Below are 21,236 nucleotides of genomic sequence, written 5' to 3'. Positions count from 1 at the left end.
GTCAGGGCATAGAGACAATAATAAAATCCCAAAGGTCACAGTTGTTGAGAGGAGACACTATGCAGCACGACCATATAGGATAGTTCATCCCATCCAACTGGTCACATGCAAAGAGAGAGGGTAAAACTAGCATCTACTTAGGAGATGCCATCAATGCCAACTGGGGACTAGAAACCTTGGAAGAATATAGCGAGAAAGAGAGATTGGATGGTTGTCGGTTTGAATCATCCCAAATCACACAATCTCCCAAATCATACACATCGGCCATAGATGTCCTTCAATAAGTACCTGCAACGAAACAAAGAAGATGTTGCCATTGGAATGAAAGTGACCAATAAGAGGTGTTCTCAAGAGAATAAGGGTATGTCGGGCCACGGTACAGAAGAAGACTAACTGAGACAAGGTAGACGGGGAGTATCCGATATCGGAAGGAATGCTCAATTCTGGGTAGAAAGGGGAAACAATTAAGCAAAATAAAGCAGGTCTTCAACCTATAATTGCAGCCAATCCAAGGGCTAGTAATGTAACAAGAGTGCTCGGAATTGGTATACCTGCAATAAACACAAATTTGCCCTACTATTGACTTCAAAAAAAGTCCGCCCAGCACCAAAAAGAAGACACCCTGGTCAAAAACACCATGAAACCAGCCTTCCTTCTTGGAATGGGTGGTGATAACCTGACTTAAGAGTTATTTACAGCAATAAATAAATGTACACAAAATGAAATACACACTTTACCATAACATTCTTGGACAGTAGACACCCTGTTGGCCCCAAAATTGACGCCCCTTGCAGTATTTCTTTAGCTTTCATTCAATTGGAAGGAGTACAACTCAAGATTCTTCAATCTCCTCTTGCTAACCAATTGCTCTTGCTGTCATAAATGACCAGCAAGCCTTTTGGGTCATTTGCCCCTTGATTCACCCAGGACTTCTTCTCCAATTTGACCCTTGGCTGGCCAAATGCTGCCCCAAATCAATTTGGGATGAGCTGGCTCCTGAAATCCCTTGATAATCTTCAATTATCAGCTGTTGATTTCAGTCCCTTGAGCCTTCAATCTCTAGCACAGATCCCAAGGTGGCTGCTAAACCCTGATTTCTACTATAAATTAGGGTACAGATCAGCCCACCAAAAATGGCTGAGATCTCCTCCGAATGGCTGAGAATTGCTGAGAATGGCTGAACATAGGCTGAAGGAGATGAGAGAATGCTATAGAGAGAGAAAATTCTGAGATTTGTCGCGAAGAACTGATCAAATTCAGTAGCTGCTCCGCTGTACCAGCCCCAAACGGATGCACCAACAACAATAGGAGCATCAGAGACTATGATCTTCAGGAGAAAGTGCATCAGCAACAATAGCCAGCTTCCCAAGGTCAAGAATATGCAATCTCCATCACCAAAATGGTCTCCAATGGCTGGGAAATGGCCCCAAAAGCTGGCAGGAACAGTACAACACCTCTTTCCAACAGCTCCAAAATGAAAAAACGAGATTTCCCTTTCCCTTCAGCCCTATTTAGCCTTTCCCCCACTTGCATGGGAAAGTTTTGCCAAGTGGCAGCTTTTTTAATCCATTTTCAGCAATATCCAGTCATTTAATTAATTTTCAGAATTAATTAATTCTGAAAATTAATTCAACCCTTAATCCATGCCCAGAAAATTGTCCTTGCCTATCCAAAAATTAATTGGCTAGGCCATTTGCAACCCAAAGTGGTCCCATGCATTAATTGACCCTTGGACAAGCATTAATCCATTAATTAATGCCTAGTCCCTAGTGTCACCACTCACACTTAATGGCCAATTAATGGTCCTAGGGGCAAACTGACACCAAAATTCACCTAGAATCTAACAAGTGTAACTTGTTACAACTTTTGCCCTTGACACCCATCTTTTTCACAGGGTCCTTCGGCCTTCAACTGTGAAAAAGTAGCTTGCACCCCACATGTGCAACACATGTGCATCTTTTAATTGCACATTTGATTAATCCTTTGATCAAATGTCAATTAAACATAAGCAAAGCATCAAATTTTCACATCCTCATGACACACCACATGGGGATGACGCCTTGCAAGTTTTCTCACGGATAGCACGCTTCTCTTCAAGATGTCCAGCTCCCACGCATGGCTCTAATACCATGTGAGAGTGCGCAACGAAAAGAGAAAAGTGAACACGAAGAGAAGGAGACAAAGAGAGAATGCAAGAGAGAGAAGAAACAATGTGATTGCAATGGTTGAAGATACAAGGCTGCAACAGTTAGCCCCAACATGCAACTCTACGCATCAATGTGGGCACCAAACGGTAGCAAGGGGATGAGAGAATGAGAAGGGTTGGCTGATTATGAAGGATCAATGATGGATAATAAGAGTGGAAGGGCAAGCTATCTATATATAGGCAAAAAGGTGGCAATAACCTATATATGGTCAAACTCCTAAAACGTAACCAAAAGTGCACAAAACGAAATGCACTAATGTGCCCTCCATCTAAAGTGTCTAAAACACATAAAATGACATACAAATACAATGTCAGAGCTCCTAATGTCCTCACTTGACTCACAAGTAGGAGATGACCACACAAGATACACATGACTGCTAACGCATATGCAATCTTCTAGGGCTATATTCTCACATCTCCATGTCTCTATTTCCCAACTAGTGTAATGAGGTGCAGAGATGACGTTTGGTGCATCTAAGGGTGTGTGAAAGATGGATGTCCATGCATGCTGGTCACCTAATAAAACCATCATTAAAGAGGTGAAAAAAATGTGCTTAATAATGTAGCACCATTCTACCAAGTGGCTACACTAGGTTCACTCAAGTCTTCTCAATGTCTACACGTAAATGGTCCATTCTAATCACATGGTTTCCCTTTGAGCAATTGAGTGAAAGTTGGGGAAATCAAGATTGTAGTTGAAAGACGGTAAAGCATCTATATTACCCCATGTAAGCTCGGCCATGTACACGTTTTAGCATACCAATGAGTATTGCCCTTTGCAAATAATTGTTGGGAGGATATAAGTGGCAAACATAGATACCTTTGGTGCAAGAGATCCCACAATCTACGAAGGAACATGACCACCTGAGAGAGAGCCTCTATGACCATGGTTGCTCAACCTAGCTTTGCTCTAGTGATCTCATAAGCCATCCAGGCTATCATCGTCACCAATGGTCTCTCTATATCCTACCATCATTCGTGGTACTCTCTCTCTAAAGTCTAGTCCTTAATGTCCCACAAGTGGCTCTCTCCTTGGATGCTTTGACCATTCAGCCATGGATACTTAAGCATTCAAATCTTATCTAGTGCTTGGGGCTATCCCAACACCCATTAAATGCAAGACAAATATTTAAGAATAAAGAAAAGGTTCAAAACTTATTAGGAGATGTAGGATTTGCACTTGAGAAGGAGAGTTTCCAATAGATTTACACTTGTCGCTTTCAACCACTCAAGCAGTGTGATAAGAGGCTAGGTCCCCAAATCTTAGCACTAAAAAGAAACACAATCACATGGGACACAAAATGGCATGTGGAGACAAAAAAAGCTACAATTCCCCTAATCCTCAAGTCCAAAAATGATTGTCACTGTGTCTACGTAGAGAAATGTCAAATAGCCATAGCTTAGTTTGAGGTTCATGGAGCTGTATGTATGCAAACTAGCATTGTAATGCACTCAAGGCTGCGAATCCTCATATTACTTTAGCATCTAGCACTCCATTCTCAGAAATTTTTGGGCCTCCAAATGATCATACCAAGGTATACATACGATTTGATCGTCTCAATGATCTCTCCACCAAAAGGGAAATTGATGCTGTTATCTACTCAGCCAACCTTGCCCTGGGTTAAACACCATCACTTTGGTTTTCCCTAGATTTACTGAGACATCTCTATCATGACGAAAATTTTACAATGCATTAAGGTGTTGTTGTAGACCTTACTATGAGTCTAAGATGAGGACTATGTTATCAGCATAAGAGTGAGATGAGAATCAACACCCACCCAATGTTGCATCAAGCACTCCAATCCTGCCTATGTAATCAGCCACCTCATTTGTATATAGTCCAAAAAGAACTTTCTTTTGTGACTCGGGTATGCACAACTATAGGCAAAAGTGGCCAACCCTCTTTTTTTTTTCGTGAAGATAATTGAATCAAGTAGTAAATATTTTACATCAGACCATCAGGTTGGCTTAGAAAAAAGCGGAAAATAACAGTCACGAAGGAAAATCTACACTGACTCTAACACAGAAATATCACACTGAAAGCACAGCTGGTGTGGAGCGAACAGTGTCCAGCCAGGGAGTAGCAATATCAGGAAGAACCAGGTCAGCAGACACCATAGAGGTGATTTGCCACAACACTAAACCCCAGATTCGGGCCACATGACCATGAATCCCAGATACTGAATCAAAAATGAAGGCATTCCGAGTATGCCAAATATGCCACAAGGCTGTCCATCTGAGGAAATGGAAAAGGCAGGAATAATCCGAACTCAAAGAGGTCATGGAGATCATCTTCCCCAAAATCCACAAACAAGCTGAAATCCAGTGCCGAGTCAACGAGGACCAGACACGGAAAACAAAACTCCAAATCTGTTTTGCAACAGGGCCTACTAGAGTTCATAGGGTCTTGATTCTTGAATGGTGATACAATAATGTTGTAAATCAAGCTGCTTGGGAAGCCTTCACAAACGACTCTATTATAGATGTGAACCAAGAGCGGAAACAGTGTATTGTGGGCATGTGAGAAATGCTCAACTACTAGACCATCTTGATATTGAGCCTTCTTGTTTGCAATCTCGCAATGGAATCTAAAACCATGTTGTATGTGAAAAAGTGCATGTAGTTGGTGTGACTACTATGGGGAGCGATATTGGGAGTTTACCTTGAGCATAATAGAGGTCTTTCGCATGTGCTACCAACTCTCGGAGTAGTAGTATGTTAATCTAAAAGGGTGCATTACAAACTTAAAACCATAGTTTTTTCATACGTGAATCAAACGTCAAATGCAAACATATATGAAAGTATGATTCAGACCTTGGAACTGAATCATACACGTGACCTAATTTTTTAACATATTTTAACGATTTATGAGAAAAGTACTAAACTTACAATCATCTTCAAAACAACTTTGAGATAAATTATAATAGATATCATGTGTCAGTTTCAAAATAAAAATGTGTCCAGACTCCAAAGAATAGAAGAGCATAATGCACAAAATTAAATTAGAATATTGAAGTCTGTACCAATATAAAAATAGCTGACATCAAGTTTAAGACAATCATAGATATTATAGGCATGCCAACTAGATATTGAAGTCTGTGTCAATATAAAAAGACAATCATAGATATTAGAGGCATGCCAACTAGATAGTAGATACTTGGTACTCAAAAGTGATGACTGAAAACTCAAAAGAAACATTCAAAAGCAAAATGTAGTTTATAACAAGGCTATAGGCTTTCTAAAGTCTACACAATCTATGGGTACTAGACATTATTGACTAACAACTAGTCAATGATCTACTCATCATCTTCATTGTTCTCGAAAGTAAAGTCTTCCTTCTCGTTCTCCTCCTCATCATCATCATGATCATCCCTCTGATGCAGACTAAGAGACCTAGGAACATCACTAGTGCTTGCACCCCTATGTGATGGTAAGGTTACAATGTCCCCTTCCTCCTCTCATGTCTGCTGCAATCTGTCATCATCCTTCTCCTTGTTGATGGAGGCACCCTTGTGTGATGGTAAGGTTACAATGTCCTCTTTCTCCTCTCTTGTCTGCTGCAATCTATCGTCATCCTTCTCCTTATTGAGCATGTGCAACATAACCTCCATCTTTTCATAGACTTGTTCCTTAATCTTGTTCATGAGACAAAGATTTGTATCAATGTATATAAGCTACTATGTACAACTTAGAAGTAACTTATTCCTCCTTTTTGTTTGAATAAGTGAAACCATGCTTCGATTTCTCTCACAAGAGAATGCACAAGACCCATCTGAAAGTATTCTTATACCCTATTGCTGATATTTGGGTGCACATGCCCCAAATGTCTCCAAATCATTTAACACCTAGATGCATTTTTTTCTCATCTCACAATTGACCAAGCAAATATACATGATTTTGACTTATAAATGTCAGCTCATCACATAATATACCTTGCATATCCACATCATATTTTGTTTATCTTCTCCGTCTATCGCTATCATCCACCCTTCATGCACCTCTTTGCCACTATCAAGCTTCTTTACTCTCCAAATAGGATGCAACACAAAGATAATAGAATGTAAATGTGAATGCATCATATCCCATCTATCCACACAAAGCTCTTTAATCTCTTGCAACCTAATATCTCCCACTCCTAGCAAGAAATCCACCCTTCTCTATCAGCAAGATGAAGGATTTTAAGAATGGATACACAAATCCTTACAATCATCTTGGCATCATTCCAAAGCTTGCTCCCAAAACAATATCAACCACTTCCATTCCCTTCACTGTACACGAACCTTTTTTTCTTACCCAAGCTTCACTAACAACCATGCAATGCAAGCCATTGTAGCATCTCTCATCGAGCACATACACCAACATGATACACATGTAAGCAAAGCACATAGTTGACGGCTTCAATAATTCTTTCTGGCCGAATTGGCAATGCAATGACAATATTAAATGCTTGTGTGTAACGAATGTGATGACTTTGTTTGCTTAGCTAGCACAAGGACAATCCATGGAAACTTTCCAATATCTTATAAAAGAATATCTAAGCAATGCCACATACATCTAGTGAAAAAGATGTTGGGCCACTCTTGCTCAATCAAATCACTAGCCCTCACACATTTAGATGCATTATCCATACATACCTGCACTACATAATCTATCCCAATATCAAAAAACACATTTTTCAAGATACCAAAGATGAACTCCCGAACTTGTACTCTTCACTAAGCACTTATGCCAATAGCTTTTAAAAAGGTTGAACAATAAATGGATGTAGCCATAACATTTATGACGGGCATGTGCTTTGCATCCAACCATCCATCACAAACAATGTTGCATCCATGTCTCTTTCACGTCTCCCTAATGTCAAGCAAGTCACAGTGAATGCATTTAACCTCATCCATGAGGTCCTTTGTGCACAGGCTATGATATGAAGGTTCAAAGCCCCGGTCTTAGTAGCATGTAAGCTTCTCACACAAGCTTGAAACAAAATTCTTAAATGTAAAATTGTAATTCTTTTTCTAGACTCTAATTTAGGAGGATAGACTATTGCCTTGTATTGAAACCTTGTTAAACCATCATCGATGATGATATGCTATAAGCTAAACTAGAACCTTTGAGATAAGTTAAAGATAAAAGCCAAACCTTACCGTACCAAATATATTGCGAAAAAAATTTAAGATCGAAAAAATCAATTGTGTTTCAACTCCAAGAAACTTTTAGTCTAATGCTTTGTGCTTATACTTGGTCTCTACTCTGTTTGAATGTCCAAATGTGGGTGCACACAAACATGCATCAAAAAAAAAGGCATCATTTGTCAACATGAAAGAATTTGCATGATATAATATGTGTAAGTTGTTTATAACTCATTGTTTATAAAAATTGTTCAGCCTATGCCTCCATAAAATGAAGTTGACAAACTTTCGGATTGGACCATCAAGAATGACACTCCATGACATGTTCATTCCCTACCAAAAATCACATCTATAGTCATTTTTTGCCTCCATCTTGGTAAACAAGCATGGCAACACACTTTGGCATTCGGATAAATCCCTCAAATGGTGGAAAACATATTTTCTGAACTTTGGAATAATAAATTGCCATTGAAACCAAGGTTGTTCCATTTGGAGATGTATGATGCAAGTGTTATTGATGGGGCAAAAAATTAGCAACACACTACATTGCATATCTCCATTGTGTGACATGCTAAGACCATTTACTAGCATTGCCCATCCACTAGAGATTCTTTTGATACTTTCTCAACAATTGGGTGCCAAAGTTCATGCACACAGATTTGGAAAATTCTTATGGTCATTTTGCAGGCTTTTGCCTCGACTTTCCAAAAATTCCATGATCTTCAACTAGGTCAGATTTTGGGCTTTGTGGACTCTCTGGACTCAAAGGAATAGTACCTTCATGAGTGTTCAATCGTTTCAGATCTACAGCTACTCTGGTCACTCACTGCAGCAATCTTATATGATTGCTATCATATGGATGATTTAAATTTTACTAATGTGAATGTGCATTACCACTGTTTTAATTTTTCAGGAAAGACTTTGTAGTGAAATATTCCTGATTGTACAATTATGAGATAACAAACAGTGATCTTACAAAAAAAGTGTGCACACAAGTGTATATGCACATCTGATGCATGAGTTTCTTGTACATAAACAACTCTCATCATCTGTACCTTTAATGTCTAATGCCCCAATCAAATGGGTCAACTAGAATATGCGAGGCATTTGTGATCCAAGGCTAATCTGACATTATGTACATACTAGGAAGAACATATTGTTTGCCTTCAAGAACATTATCAGCATACTTTGGCTGGTCAATCTGGTCATTTTGCATTCTGATGTATCCTATGCTGGTTTTTATCACTTTTCTAGAGTTTGCAATGTTGATTGATCATGATCTTCAGCCATGCATTGCATAATGCATTCAATGATCCCCCGGGCAGATAATTAAGCTTATCTATGTACTTACATCTTAAGCCTCATTCTTGTTCATGATACACACAATCACATGTGGTGTAAGAGTTGTGAAGAGAAAGCTCTCAGTCCTTTGAATCGACATCTCAAATGCTCACCAGACCAGTATATTCTGAAGATTAAGTTTCAAATGGCTAAGAACTCTGAAAAGCCAAGCATATTACCAGCTTTCCACTCTCAGAAAACCACTTGCTGAAGAGTGAATGTGCATTAATTTCCACCAGCTGCGACTCAGGAAATCTGATGTCAAGACACATGTAGCATGAGTGCAATTGTGAGTGAGCCTTGTCAAAAGAAGTGAAACATTATACTCAGTTCTTGAAGATCCAAAAACACAAACTACTATCATTACAAGGACAGAAGCAAAACTCACAAAGGCCTCGGAAGATTGTGATGAAGAACATTGTTAAAATTGTGCAACATGCAAGCAATTTTTTCAATATGAACACACAGACAGAAAGAAGAAGATAGAATTACTAGGCATCACCTTTTAACACATATTCTAGACTTCAGCATCTAAAATTATTCCTGAAGGAAAACGAGCATAAATAAGATCAACCTGCTCTTTGACCGAATTGAGAGCTTCTGAGCAAGCGCCCTGCACAATGATGTCTTCCCAGTCCCAGGTGGTCCATGCAAAAGAACAACCCTGATAAGATGTTATCAATCACATATCGTTAACATTGTACACCTTCAGAGACGCCAATAATTTGCAAACAAATGCAGCAAGTAGGTCTAAACTTAACATCATAACCATTTCATAAAAATTTACCAAATCGCTCTAAAGATGAGTTCAGTACAGGGAGCCTTGATAGATCAGACATACAGCTATGACTCGCAACCCTCAAATCCTATTTTCTGCTGTGAGATCCATAAGCCAATCTCATTCACAGTAACATGTAACCCACGCTGCTCCTGATGCTTTCTCACACCCAATAACATGTAGCCTATGCTGTTTTTAATGCTCAAATCAACAAAACACCATTGCATCTACCTACATTAGTCCAAGAAAGCAAAACATTGAAATAGAGGGAAAAGCTAGGCACTTTACTGCATGTGATCCTGTGCTTCTGTGTGATGCTCCTGAAAGCCAGGTGGGCCAGGAAAAGCAGGCACTGTCTAAGAGTGTAAGATTTCCATCCCACTCAGCATCAGCAAAGCCCCGAAGCTTAACCATCGCATACATGCTGCTAGTATGCAAGAAAGGGCAGAACCACCGCAATGGAGGATGACACCTAATGAATACCATCCTGACTTTCTAAGAAGAAAGGGTTAAGTCACCAATTGAAATGGAAAACACAACTCCATCTGCTTGACAATCAGATGTCCTCTCATTCGATGCCACTATCCTTCAACAATGTATCTACAATTTGTCCAAGCTAATTGTGTGAGAAGTATAGTAACCGTGAAAGTTTCACTGGCACTGAAACATGAAAGGCATTAAACGGCTAAAATGTTTCACTAAAACGTGAAACGCCCCAAGTGAAATGGCTGACTGAAACATGATTTTTAAATTTTAGATCGAAAAAATCCAGGTTTTCTTGCTTTTTTGTGGGTTTTGGCACACTTTGTATACAGGATACCATCTTTATTGATCTTGTGTATCCAAAAAAAAAAGACATCATTTGTTGACCTAAAAGGATCTCCATGGTATAAATGTGTAATTTTGAGCACATTGTTTATTAAAAAGATTATCTCATATGTATTATTCAACTGTCTCAATTGGCATTTCATTAAGGACTTGCCCAAAGGTGAAATGTTTCAAGGGTGAAACATTTAGTGGGTAACCTTGTTGTGAAGTGTCAAAATCGGAGTTGGATCAAATGTACAATCAGATGATCGTTATGAAGCGGGTGTCTCTAAAGGTTCAAATGTAGACTTTGAGTCCCAACAAGGCTTCTTCTATATGGGAGCATGTCAATAAGCTTCAACAATTGCAAATGCAAGTCTAGAACGCAAGGAAAGTGATTACCTCAAAGAACATAGTGATAACTCTTCTTTCACAGTTACTACCCCGATCCAATGCATTCTATTCCGCTTGATTGCTTCAAGGCAAATAGATACCCTTAAATGGGAAGAGTTAGTTCTGATTGTCTTGAACCAAGAGGCATAACTCAAAGGTTAGAACACTCCCAAGTCAAAGGGTGGTCGCTCCTTCATTGGCCGCCTTCTTGCAAATTTAAGTGATCTTTGTCTCTTTTCTCTCTCCTTCTTCTCTCATGTTCATTGTCTTTCAATCTTGTCCATACACTTCCGCATTCACTACGCTCTTACAAAAGGTTATACTTAATGGGCTAACTACTGATTGCTTATGTATTTTAAGGTGATTACACAACACATCATATTTTATACAATAAATTTTTGTGAACATTAGTACCATAATAAGTCTGCATAGTAGACACGTCATAGGAAACTATGTGATGTTGAGAAGCACTAGGGTTTGCCAGGAGAAACATAGAGCATACAACAAACACTATGACAACGAAAACTCAAAAACACATCATGATAAGAAGGATGAAGAATGATGAACCTTAAATCATGCTGATACAATGAACTTGAGCTTCAAGATGACTACACTATCCTAACTAATCACGCAACAGCACTTGGAAGGGATTTGCATTGTGAAGGAGTGAAGCATGGTCCTTCGAGCGAAGGCATCAGAGTAGACACTAAAAGATGATAGACAACAATGGAGGAACCAAAATGTAGTCCTCAAGGGCTGTTGGAGAAGAAGGATATGCTTCGGGATAATGGATGTTGTCAAAATGACTGTTGGCCAGCCAACAAGAGAAGAAAATGCAAGAACCTCAGTGAAGATTTCCCTGTGTAAGCTGCTACAGACAAGCAACTGCTAGGTAGCCGTTCAACAGAGGAGAAAATGGAGAAACACAAGTAACTGATGTAGGGCTGATAAAGAAAGTGTATCCTGGTGTAGCCATACGGCCTAAAACTGTTGTAAATGCAGCCTCTAGAAGGTGACTGATGGCTGGGAATCGTCACTTAGGTGTTGGGTGGGCAGCAAGAGCTGGAAACACATAATGAAGACGAAGATGATGTGTTTTTCTAGTCCAAGGAGGAGTGAAACTAGCAAAAGCAACAATGGAAATGATGAAGAACAGGTCACAGGTTGTGTGGACTCAAACCACAACAGTCTAGAGTGTGGAGCTGATGGCAATGTGAAGAAGACCTCTAGAATGATATCACATGCTGGTATGGTGTCATGATCAGCTAGACAGCACCATGTACTAACACATCCTCCAAGATAGGGGTAGAGGGCTGAGGCTGAAAGTGTGATTGAATAACTTGATAAGAAATGAAAAAGATGGTATGAGGATGGATGTATAATCAATAATGCACATGCCCTATCGATAGGCACATGAGTCACTAAACTATCTTGAGTGGCTCCCAGCTTGTCTTGGGTGTTGCTCAAACACTAATAGAGTATACAAATAAAGCATTTTTGGGGCTGTAAATGGAGAAGAAAACAAGAATCAATGTGATACGATACAGTTAATGACTTTGGTATCTCAACACCACTCCTCATACCCAAAAAGGTGACCTAGGACGAGTGAGAGACATTCTCCTCCCTGTACAGCTTGTAAATGTACGAAAAGTGAAAAAACACATTAGGAGCCTCCAAAGAAGATTATGGAAAAGGTAGTCAATGATGAAGATAACTTGTAAACCAAGAATTCCACTTGAAAGAAAACCTATGAGGAAGAATAGTAGACATGGTGTGCTCATGTTGCCCAAAACTCCATCTCAAGAGAGAAGCCACTAGCTCCATGTCTCTATGCATCCTCATCATCATTCAGAGCTCCATCTTGCTGCAGCACCTGCATTTTCTATTCTGACACTCATCCAAGGTGCCTGCATCAGCAACAAAAATCTCCTTCTAGTTCATCGAACTTGTGTTTTTCACCTCAAAAGGGGATGGCATCTGGCTAGCATACATATATTTGCGTTGATTTCTTGACTAATTGGTTTTGTTTTTTTCTTTTCTTTATCAAGATTCTTAATTTTGACTTCTTGGATCAGCCAAGTGTCCCCTATTTCTTGGAGTGTTACTTTTTGGCCTACAAATCAGCCAAAGGGTTAGCCAAAAACAATCTACAAACCGAAGCAAGTATGGATAACGAAAGTAAAAATGTCGGCTTGAGTAATGCAAACAATCCACTATGAGCTTTCAAGGCAAAACCAAGGTGGAAAACAAGTCTACTAGCATACCATGGTGTTATTTGCAAATAATGCAGCTCTATTTTTATAGTTTAAATATAGCCTTGAAAAGTTCTACTAGTAGAAAGCAAATGCATCATCATTCATGAAGGAGTAAACAATGCACGAAGTCATGTCCTCTTGGACACAATACCAAAAAAAACTATAGAAGCCACCTACCACAACAACCACCCTGTACATGACTAACATAGGCATGTGCCATGGATACATAAGAGTTGAATCAAATACAAAGGCATCTCTTATCCTCCAAATATATCAAAATCCAATCAAGCATAAAAGATGAAAGAGATAGGGATGCTCTAGCTACCAGCTATCAACTAGCATCTCACCCAAGTCCAAAGAATTGGAAGGAAATGAAAAGAAGAGTGAGAGCCTCATCATGTGTAGCTCCAAAAACACATCTTTCATGGGAGATCGTCAGCCTATATGGCCTGCGTAGAGACCACCTATTGTCATGGGTAAACCTAGTATCTTCTAGAAACTTCAAGAAGATTCGAGAAAGTTCTACGGGATTCTAAGAAGGTTCTTGAAGATCCTTTTGAAAATTCTAGAAAAGTAATTGCATTAATGCTTACATCACTATTGCTTATGTCATCACTTGAGTCAACAATACTAATGTCATCAATGATATCATCATCTAGAAACTTCTTCTTGACCTCCTCAACTGCAATATAAAAAGGGGTCTTGGGCTACAAGCCCTTCAATCCTATCAACAGTAGTTGTGAGGCTCCTACGAGGTAAGTCCTCTCTAGTTCCAATTCAAGCTATATATCTCTAGTTCTTGTCTTGTCTTTCATCTAGTCTTGTATCGAGGTCTTGTCTTGTATCAATCTTATACCAAGAAATGTATTGTTGTACTTCATTCTTTTGTAATAAAGAAACAAGTTATTCTTCTTCTTCAACTTATTCTCTTGCAAGTTGCGAAGCAACAATCCTTGTCCTTGCCAAGTTCTTGTCTCCCTCAAAACAGTTTGACAAGACTCCATACTTAATCTTGCCTAGTTGTGATAGATATGATAATGGAAAGTGTCATTGCCACTTTACAAAATATTCAAAAACAAAGTCAAGAACTTCGTGAGACTAATACATAATTACAAGCAGAAAAACCCCAAGCTTTGGAATTAGTCATCCAAGACCTTCCATATCAACTCGAAGAACTCCAAGAGGCAAGCCTACATCAAGAAGACCTCTTGACATATTGTGCCTACCCTCCTAGGTAAAGAAAGGAGCCAAAGATTAGCCTGTCTGAAAAGTTTGATGGAATAAGATCAAAATTTAGAGGTTCCTTGCAACATGTGAGGTTGCTCATCTACATGCAACCTGAGCACTATCTTGATGATGCTTCTCAAGTAGGTCAGCACACTTCTCTTAGGTACAACCCTCTCTTGATTCGCACCCTTATTTGAGAAGAAATCTCCTCTACTTTAAGATTTCAAAGCTTTTATTCAAGAATTCTCAACTACCTCCAGAGATACTAATAGAGCTAGGGTTACCAAGACAAAAGTAAGAAGTCTACATAAAGGATCTAGACTGGTATCACTAGAGCAGCAACCAACAATACATTCAAAACATGCACTCCAGTATGGAGCTCGATCCACCTGACCATCCTCAAACTATATTCATGTACATGAAAAGAATCTCAATCATAATCACAATCTCACTCTCAATCACACTCATAATCTCATTTTTATTCACAATCTCAATCTCATTATTCATAAATGAAGATGATGACATGTCTCAATCACTTGTCTTTTGAACGGCTTTACATGCTTGAAAGAAGCTCTTTTCAAAGGACGTGTTTTCTAAGAAAACAATGGATATGATCCTCCAAGATTGGAATACCCATGCAAAACCTACCAAAAATAACAAAAGAAATGCAAAAGCAACGTGACAACGCATTCTTGTGTTTTTAGTGTCAAAAAAATATATATTTCATTTTCAAAGACTCTATCTTCAAAACAAAAGGTTCTCCTCCATGCTCTCTTCAAACTCTGTGAGATGGCCTTCAACCAAAATGATGAGCAATTCGACAACTTGTGAGAGAACAAAATGTTCTCCTCAATGCCCTCTTCAAACTCCATGAGATGGCCTTCGACCAAATTCCGCTCTATTTAACCACAATTTAAGCTTAAAGACAATACATGTTCATATATGTCAAAAAGAAATTTAATCAAAAATCTGCAATTACCAAAATTTATCCACGCTCTCAAAACGACCTAAAAACTACTGCTAAACACTATTTATACATGTTACAAAAAGTTCATTATGGCTTTATTAGGACATATCACAAGCAAAGAGGGCATAATTGGAGATGTAGAGAGGGCATAATGATGCTCTCATCATAGTGAGAGGATCCTTCCTTTTTGGCTCCACCTTATCATGATTATTATAGGATTGTGGATCTCATATATATTCTTGAGTCCACTATCTAAATTTAGTGGTTCTTTGGACCTCTATTGCAAAGAGGATTCATGAGAGAAATCTTGGATGATATATTACCTCCAAGTTCATGAATGCTTGTAGTTTATGCTTTGTGTATTCATGTATACAAGGGAATCATCGAGCATAATCATGCTCATAAGAGGGTTTTCCCCTTTGTTATGTGGTGAGCTTTCTTGATAGCTCATGTAACTTTGATATGTGATGGCATATGCATCTTCATCCTTTGCTTGGGCTATCGGTGGTGCTTCAAGCTCATTGTGCTCCTCTGAGGTGTATCTAGCAAAGCTGTATGCTAGAGTGACCATAGTGCACTTATTTTTTGGGCCACTAGTGTTCCTCTTATGGGACGTTTATACTTGGGTTTTGTGTGTGTGTGTGTGTGTGTGTGTGTGTGTGTGTGTACAGATATGTACACACACGCACACATATGTAGAGAGAGAGAGAGAGAGAGAGAGAGACGCACACACACACACAAATACACATGTATATACACATATATGTATATATCTGCCCTTTTCCCTTTGAGAGACACTTTCAGTTCTGTGTTCAATTGTAGTTGCCTTTGGGCATGAGATCCTTTCTCCTAAACAAAGAGAGAGGTTGCTCTATTTCCACTTCCTTCTCCCTATTGTTGTACTTGCTTTAGTTGCACACTAGTAGATTCAATTCTATTGCAACCATTTGTTACACATGCTTTCGTGTCTTTTGTGTTTCCTCTCCATGCGCTTTGATCTCGTGTTACCTCTCTGCACTTCGTATTTCTACTTAAAGAGAGGGTTTCTTCAAGGTTGATTCCCTACTTATCAAGAAATGTCTATGATTGTCGATATAGCATAGAATCCTCCATGAGCCAATGAACAGAGAAGGCTGGAACAAGTCTCCAAAGCCTACAACCCTCAACATGTGAAGCAAAAGAGGCAGCCTTCCATAAGCTAGGGTTAAGCACCATAGTATCCAGCTAGATCTCCAAGAGATTGGCTAGATATAGAATGAAGAATCCAATGAAAATGTAACCATACAAACATTGACATCACCTCAAGCAAAGATCATATGCCCAAGCAAAGGAAAGGCCGTACAAAAATGACATTCAAATAACACAGCACTCAAGTGCGCATGAACTTGTGTTAGAGACAAGAAAGAGTCATTAAACCAGCAAGACTAGCGCAAAGGCCATGCAAGAAATGCAAGAAAGGACAAGAGTGCAAGCAGGCACTAAATAGTGCAAGTAGGATTGGCACAAACAGCATGTGTTAAGCTACACACACCAAGATGCCATGGGAAACAAGGGCAATGGGCAACATCATCAAGAACGTCAACGAGACAACACAAGCTACAGCCACAATGCAAAAGAAATCACAAGCACTAAAAACCTGACACAACCACAGCAAACATGGGTTAGTGAAAATAGTCGACAATTTCAACACTCAATACTCGAAAGAACCAGCATACCAAAAGTGTCTCATAGCTTGCTAGAATGACAAAATGTAAAAGGGAAAAGCAAGATCAAAGGGCATAGAGATGAAATACACAACACACAGAAGCAAAAAGAACAAAGGAGAGCAATGGAACTGAATCCACTAGTGTGCAACCAAAGCAAGTACAACAACCATGACCATAGCAAGGAGTAAGAACAAAGCAACCTCTCTATGTATTCAATTGCAAGGATGTCATGCTAGAAGATAGAAGAAATGGCACAGAAAAGTAAAGTGATTCCACAACCGGGAATGGGCACATATACATGGATCCAGTACGAATGCACCATGCAAGCAACAGAAGTGGCCCAAAAGAGTGGCCATCAGGTCCTCTTGAGGTGGACACACATGCGGCGTATTAATGACCTCTAACAAGACAAAGGGTTTATCACTGGGCATCCTTGATTTGGGAACTGCACATGGGCCGATTACCTACAGTGGTTTCTCTCATCAGCTCAAGATCATGTCTCACATGACAGAACAGTAAAGGAGAAGCTAGTACAATAGATTAGTTGATGGGCCTGCATGCCATAATGCATGATATATGGAACTTCTCTATCTCAAGTAAACCCATTTGGATAGGAGTAGTCCATGTACACTTGGCATTCTCTATGACTTGTGAATGCACAAGAAGTACAACACCTACCTATTCTAGTTACCAACATGACACTTCACTCAAGAGACCTCCAAGATCTATGGCAATGCAGTTTAAGATAGTTTGTTTACTCTCAACCCACACATTCTATTGAAGGAGCTCATGAGGGGTTTGGCATATATATCACTAGCTCAGCAGTATATGCTTTCCCAAATAGCAAAGGCCACCAAGACATCCTCACGTGGTACAATATAGCCCCTTAGAATAGGTTGCATGATGATAAGTACCACAACACATGAGCACCCCAACATTTGGAACTTACAATCAATACTGTTATGCACAAACAAGTGACCTCTTCTCACACCTAGTGCAAAATAAGTGTGGCTGTATTCCCAAGCTCAAGTGATAGATCCAACAGTTATTATTGGGATAACATAGCAAAAGGGTATGGTTTATGTTCCAAGAGGCATGTCCATCTTCCCCGATCATAGAACCAGAGTCATGCAATGCCTATGCCAAAGATCTACATGATATACCAAGACAGCCACATACATCCTCCTAACACTGCACCAGCTGAGATAGCACCCTCTTTACACATCAAATGGTCCTGGATGAACCTCATATATTGAAGATAAAAAAAGGCTAGGAACAAGATGGCTTAGTACCTAAGCAATTTTCACGTGCTTATGATACACTCATAGGTTGAAGATACGAAAAGGCTAGGAACAAGAAAGCTTAGTATCTAAGCCATTTTCATGTGCTCATGACACACTTGCTCCACTTTTAGGGTACATAATGGAAAGAGGATCCCATTGAGATGGTTAGATTTCAATTTTACATTTTGGTTCATCTTTTAGAAGGTGCATGATAAAGCATTATTCATTCATAGTGCATACTACTTGCTTTGGTCGCATAACCACATTGGCCTCTTGCAAATATTGATATTTTCTTTACCTCTCCCTTTCCACCCATAATGGTTTCTATCTAGTTTACTTCCCCCTCCCATCCTCCTCCCCTAACCTTCCCTCCTCCTCCATGACCTATTTGATTTATGTTTGTTTCTAAATTCTCTCTTTGTGATGGTCTGACTTGGGAGGAGCTTGTTACAATGCTGTTTGGAGCAAGAAACTCAAGATTCTAAGGTGTCCAATGGTTATGTGGTTGCGATCACCAAGGTATTCGCTACAAGAGCATTTTGTCTTGAAAGAAGAAGATAAGAGAAGAAAAGAGAGGAGGAGGAGGAGATGAAGTTTAGCCAGTTTGCACAAAGATTGTGTCCTTATTTCTAACAAAAGATCCCCATCTTCATCTCAGAAAAGAATCTTCAACCAAAGGGAAGGAGGTTTCTGTTATATTGCCTTTGGAGGATCTCTTCAATCACGTCTTAAAGTGAGATATTCTTTGGCCACTATGAGGCTAATGCTTTTGCTTTTCAATAACAGTGCTAATACTCATACGACATGATACGGTGTGCACACATCTAAATTCTAGTTTGCAGCACAGGCACCATGCCTCTCCTATCAAGCCAATATTGTTCAAAATCCATTTTTTTCATCTGAGGTTCTCCAAGCTTCAAACCTTGCATATACTGTAGTGGTAATTTCAACCTACTGGTGTATCTGCTTGATGCAAAAAAATCCCCCCAACTGAGCTGATTTGCAAGAGATATTGTACTTGGACTCAATTTGGAAGAGTGCATATGACCTTGCAAATAGTGACAAGGCGATTGGTGTACACAAGTTCTTGTCAAAATAGACAGAGAGGTTTCCACCAAATTAGTTTGAAAGGACTTGGTCTGCACAACTCCCAGTTTGTGTATTAAGGTTTTTTTTTATTTTTGTTTCACTGGGGTACCAAAAGCAGCATTTTGCATAGGCAAGGAATATGCTTGCTGTCAACATGACTTGCCATAAAAAAGGCTACTGACTCGCACTAGATCAGCATTTCAACAAACATATGAAAATACCATTGTCTTCCATAAGACCTAATGATTTCTGTAGAGTGGATGGCCAAGTACATTATCCCATGCAATTAGACCACCCAACAAGGTTCAGACCTCTAACTATACCTGAGTACGAAAGACTACCAAATTGAGCTATCAATGCAGGCAAATTGAACTGTTGTATAGACTATTTCTTGAATCTTAACATGTTTTTTTTCAAAGTTTCCTTATCAACAGTTTAATTTTCATAATATCTTTTAAAACGTTTGGGTGATATGAATAATGCAAAAAAGTATTCATGGAGAAAAAAGAGGGGACGATGGAGAAGGGGCAAGGGCATAATACTGCAGCTTTTGCACCAGCAACACAGAGAAGAGAGCAAGCCTATAAGAAAAGGAGGATGACAATGGCTAGTAGGGCAGAAGGATGATGCCAGTATGAGCATGAGCACAACAGAAGAACAGCTAAATCTGATCTGAAGCTGTCCCTTAGCAATGACGCAATGAGAATTATCATCACACAAAAAACAAAAGATGGATGACCCTTACCCGTTCCAAGATATCAAATGGGGATTGACACCTCTATCAGAAAATAGCAAAGCAGCCTCCGCATAGTGCAGTAACCGTTGTTTCAAGCCTGTGTCAAATATTAAGCTGCACAGAAAATCCAACCACAAATCTCTCTTCAAAGGGCTTCAATTTGAGCTATAAATTGAGACTACAGTCCAATCACAGCATTGCCAACCTATCCCAGAGGCCATGAAATTCTTTTGCAGGTAGATTCCAGTCTTGAAAGCTGGCAATTTCCTCACCCTCATCTACTTGTTCACCAGCTCCTTCATCATTCAGCTAAAAACAAAAAAGAGCCAAGAGAGAATTCCAATTTGCTTTTGGCCAGATCAATTAGTCACGGAAAGAAGATAGTGCTGAAATGATCACTAAACAGCACTAAGCTGTGATTCACAAAAAACCTTAACAGAAGGTTACTCAAAAGTGTAAGCAATTCAAAATATAATTAGCACTCGAATATGAACACTAATTGTTCGGATTCAGCTTGCCCTCTTCATCAGATATATGGAAGGCTTCTTTTTTAATATTCAAAAAGAACCATGATTCACAAGGAAGACTATGAAAATTATCATGTTGGCATTTCTATAACTAGTAAAGAAACAACTTGTGAGTGCACTACTACTATGAGGGAGAGTTCTCAAGAAAAGAAAAAACCAAGTAAATACTGCAAAAGATGGCATGCAACTCTACAATCTTTGAAAGATTGTAGTGACTAAACCACATACACAATTCAAGTGCATGAAACCAGATTTTTATTTAGTTTTCAGTGTTGAATGGAGACACAAAGCAATAACAAGGGCTCAATTCATCAAATCCATACTGCATCGTCAATGAGGAGTCATACTCATCATTTACAACATAAGAGTCATACTCATCATCATCAATGAAGATATTTTGGACTTTTGGCACCCCAAAATTCCTCACACTACTCCGGAGAGTGCGGGTTGTGCAACAACTATCCCATTACAACTTCTGAATTGCCAAAATCGAACTCCGGATGAGGAGAAACAACGTTTTTGGATGGGACGGGCGGCATGATGGTGATGGCGGGGGGGTTGCTGCTGCTGACATTGACAACCATCCTGTTACAACTTCTGGATTGCCAAAATCGAACTCTGGATGAGGAGAAATGACATTTTTGGGCAGCTTTTTAGCTCAAAGCATGGTGCAACATAAAGGCCTGTTCCAAGGGAAAATTTCCCAAAAATGCACCAAAAAAAGCAACAAAACAAACATAATTAAGTTTATGTTTGAGCACAACAATTGATGATTCTCCATGGCACGAATACTCT

The 21,236-nt window shown here is 39.3% G+C and overlaps 1 protein-coding gene across 4 annotated transcripts in view; it reads right to left on the bottom strand.

Annotated features, from left to right (window-relative positions):
- The window catches only part of LOC148034077 (pachytene checkpoint-like protein), an 88,924-nt gene that overhangs the window by 38,522 nt on the left and 29,166 nt on the right, over positions 1-21,236 (bottom strand). For all 4 annotated transcript variants that reach the window (XR_015691424.1, XR_015691423.1, XM_087682073.1 and 1 more), the window contains exons 5-8: positions 20,120-20,223; positions 19,924-20,028; positions 9,248-9,337; positions 8,853-8,928 (exon numbers count right to left, since the gene is read on the bottom strand). Coding sequence is in view for 2 of the 4 variants with exons in the window: in XM_087682073.1 (XP_087538199.1) it covers positions 8,853-8,928; positions 9,248-9,337; positions 19,924-20,028; positions 20,120-20,223 (375 nt within the window). In the remaining 2 variants the exon portion in view is untranslated. The remainder of the gene's footprint in view (positions 1-8,852; positions 8,929-9,247; positions 9,338-19,923; positions 20,029-20,119; positions 20,224-21,236) is intronic.

The sequence above is a fragment of the Lygodium microphyllum genome, chromosome 7 (assembly GCF_053477565.2).
Source record: "Lygodium microphyllum isolate KBCC chromosome 7, Lygodium_microphyllum_v1.1.10, whole genome shotgun sequence".
Lineage (NCBI taxonomy): Eukaryota > Viridiplantae > Streptophyta > Polypodiopsida > Schizaeales > Lygodiaceae > Lygodium > Lygodium microphyllum.
This window is presented reverse-complemented; position numbering and strand designations above follow the sequence as displayed.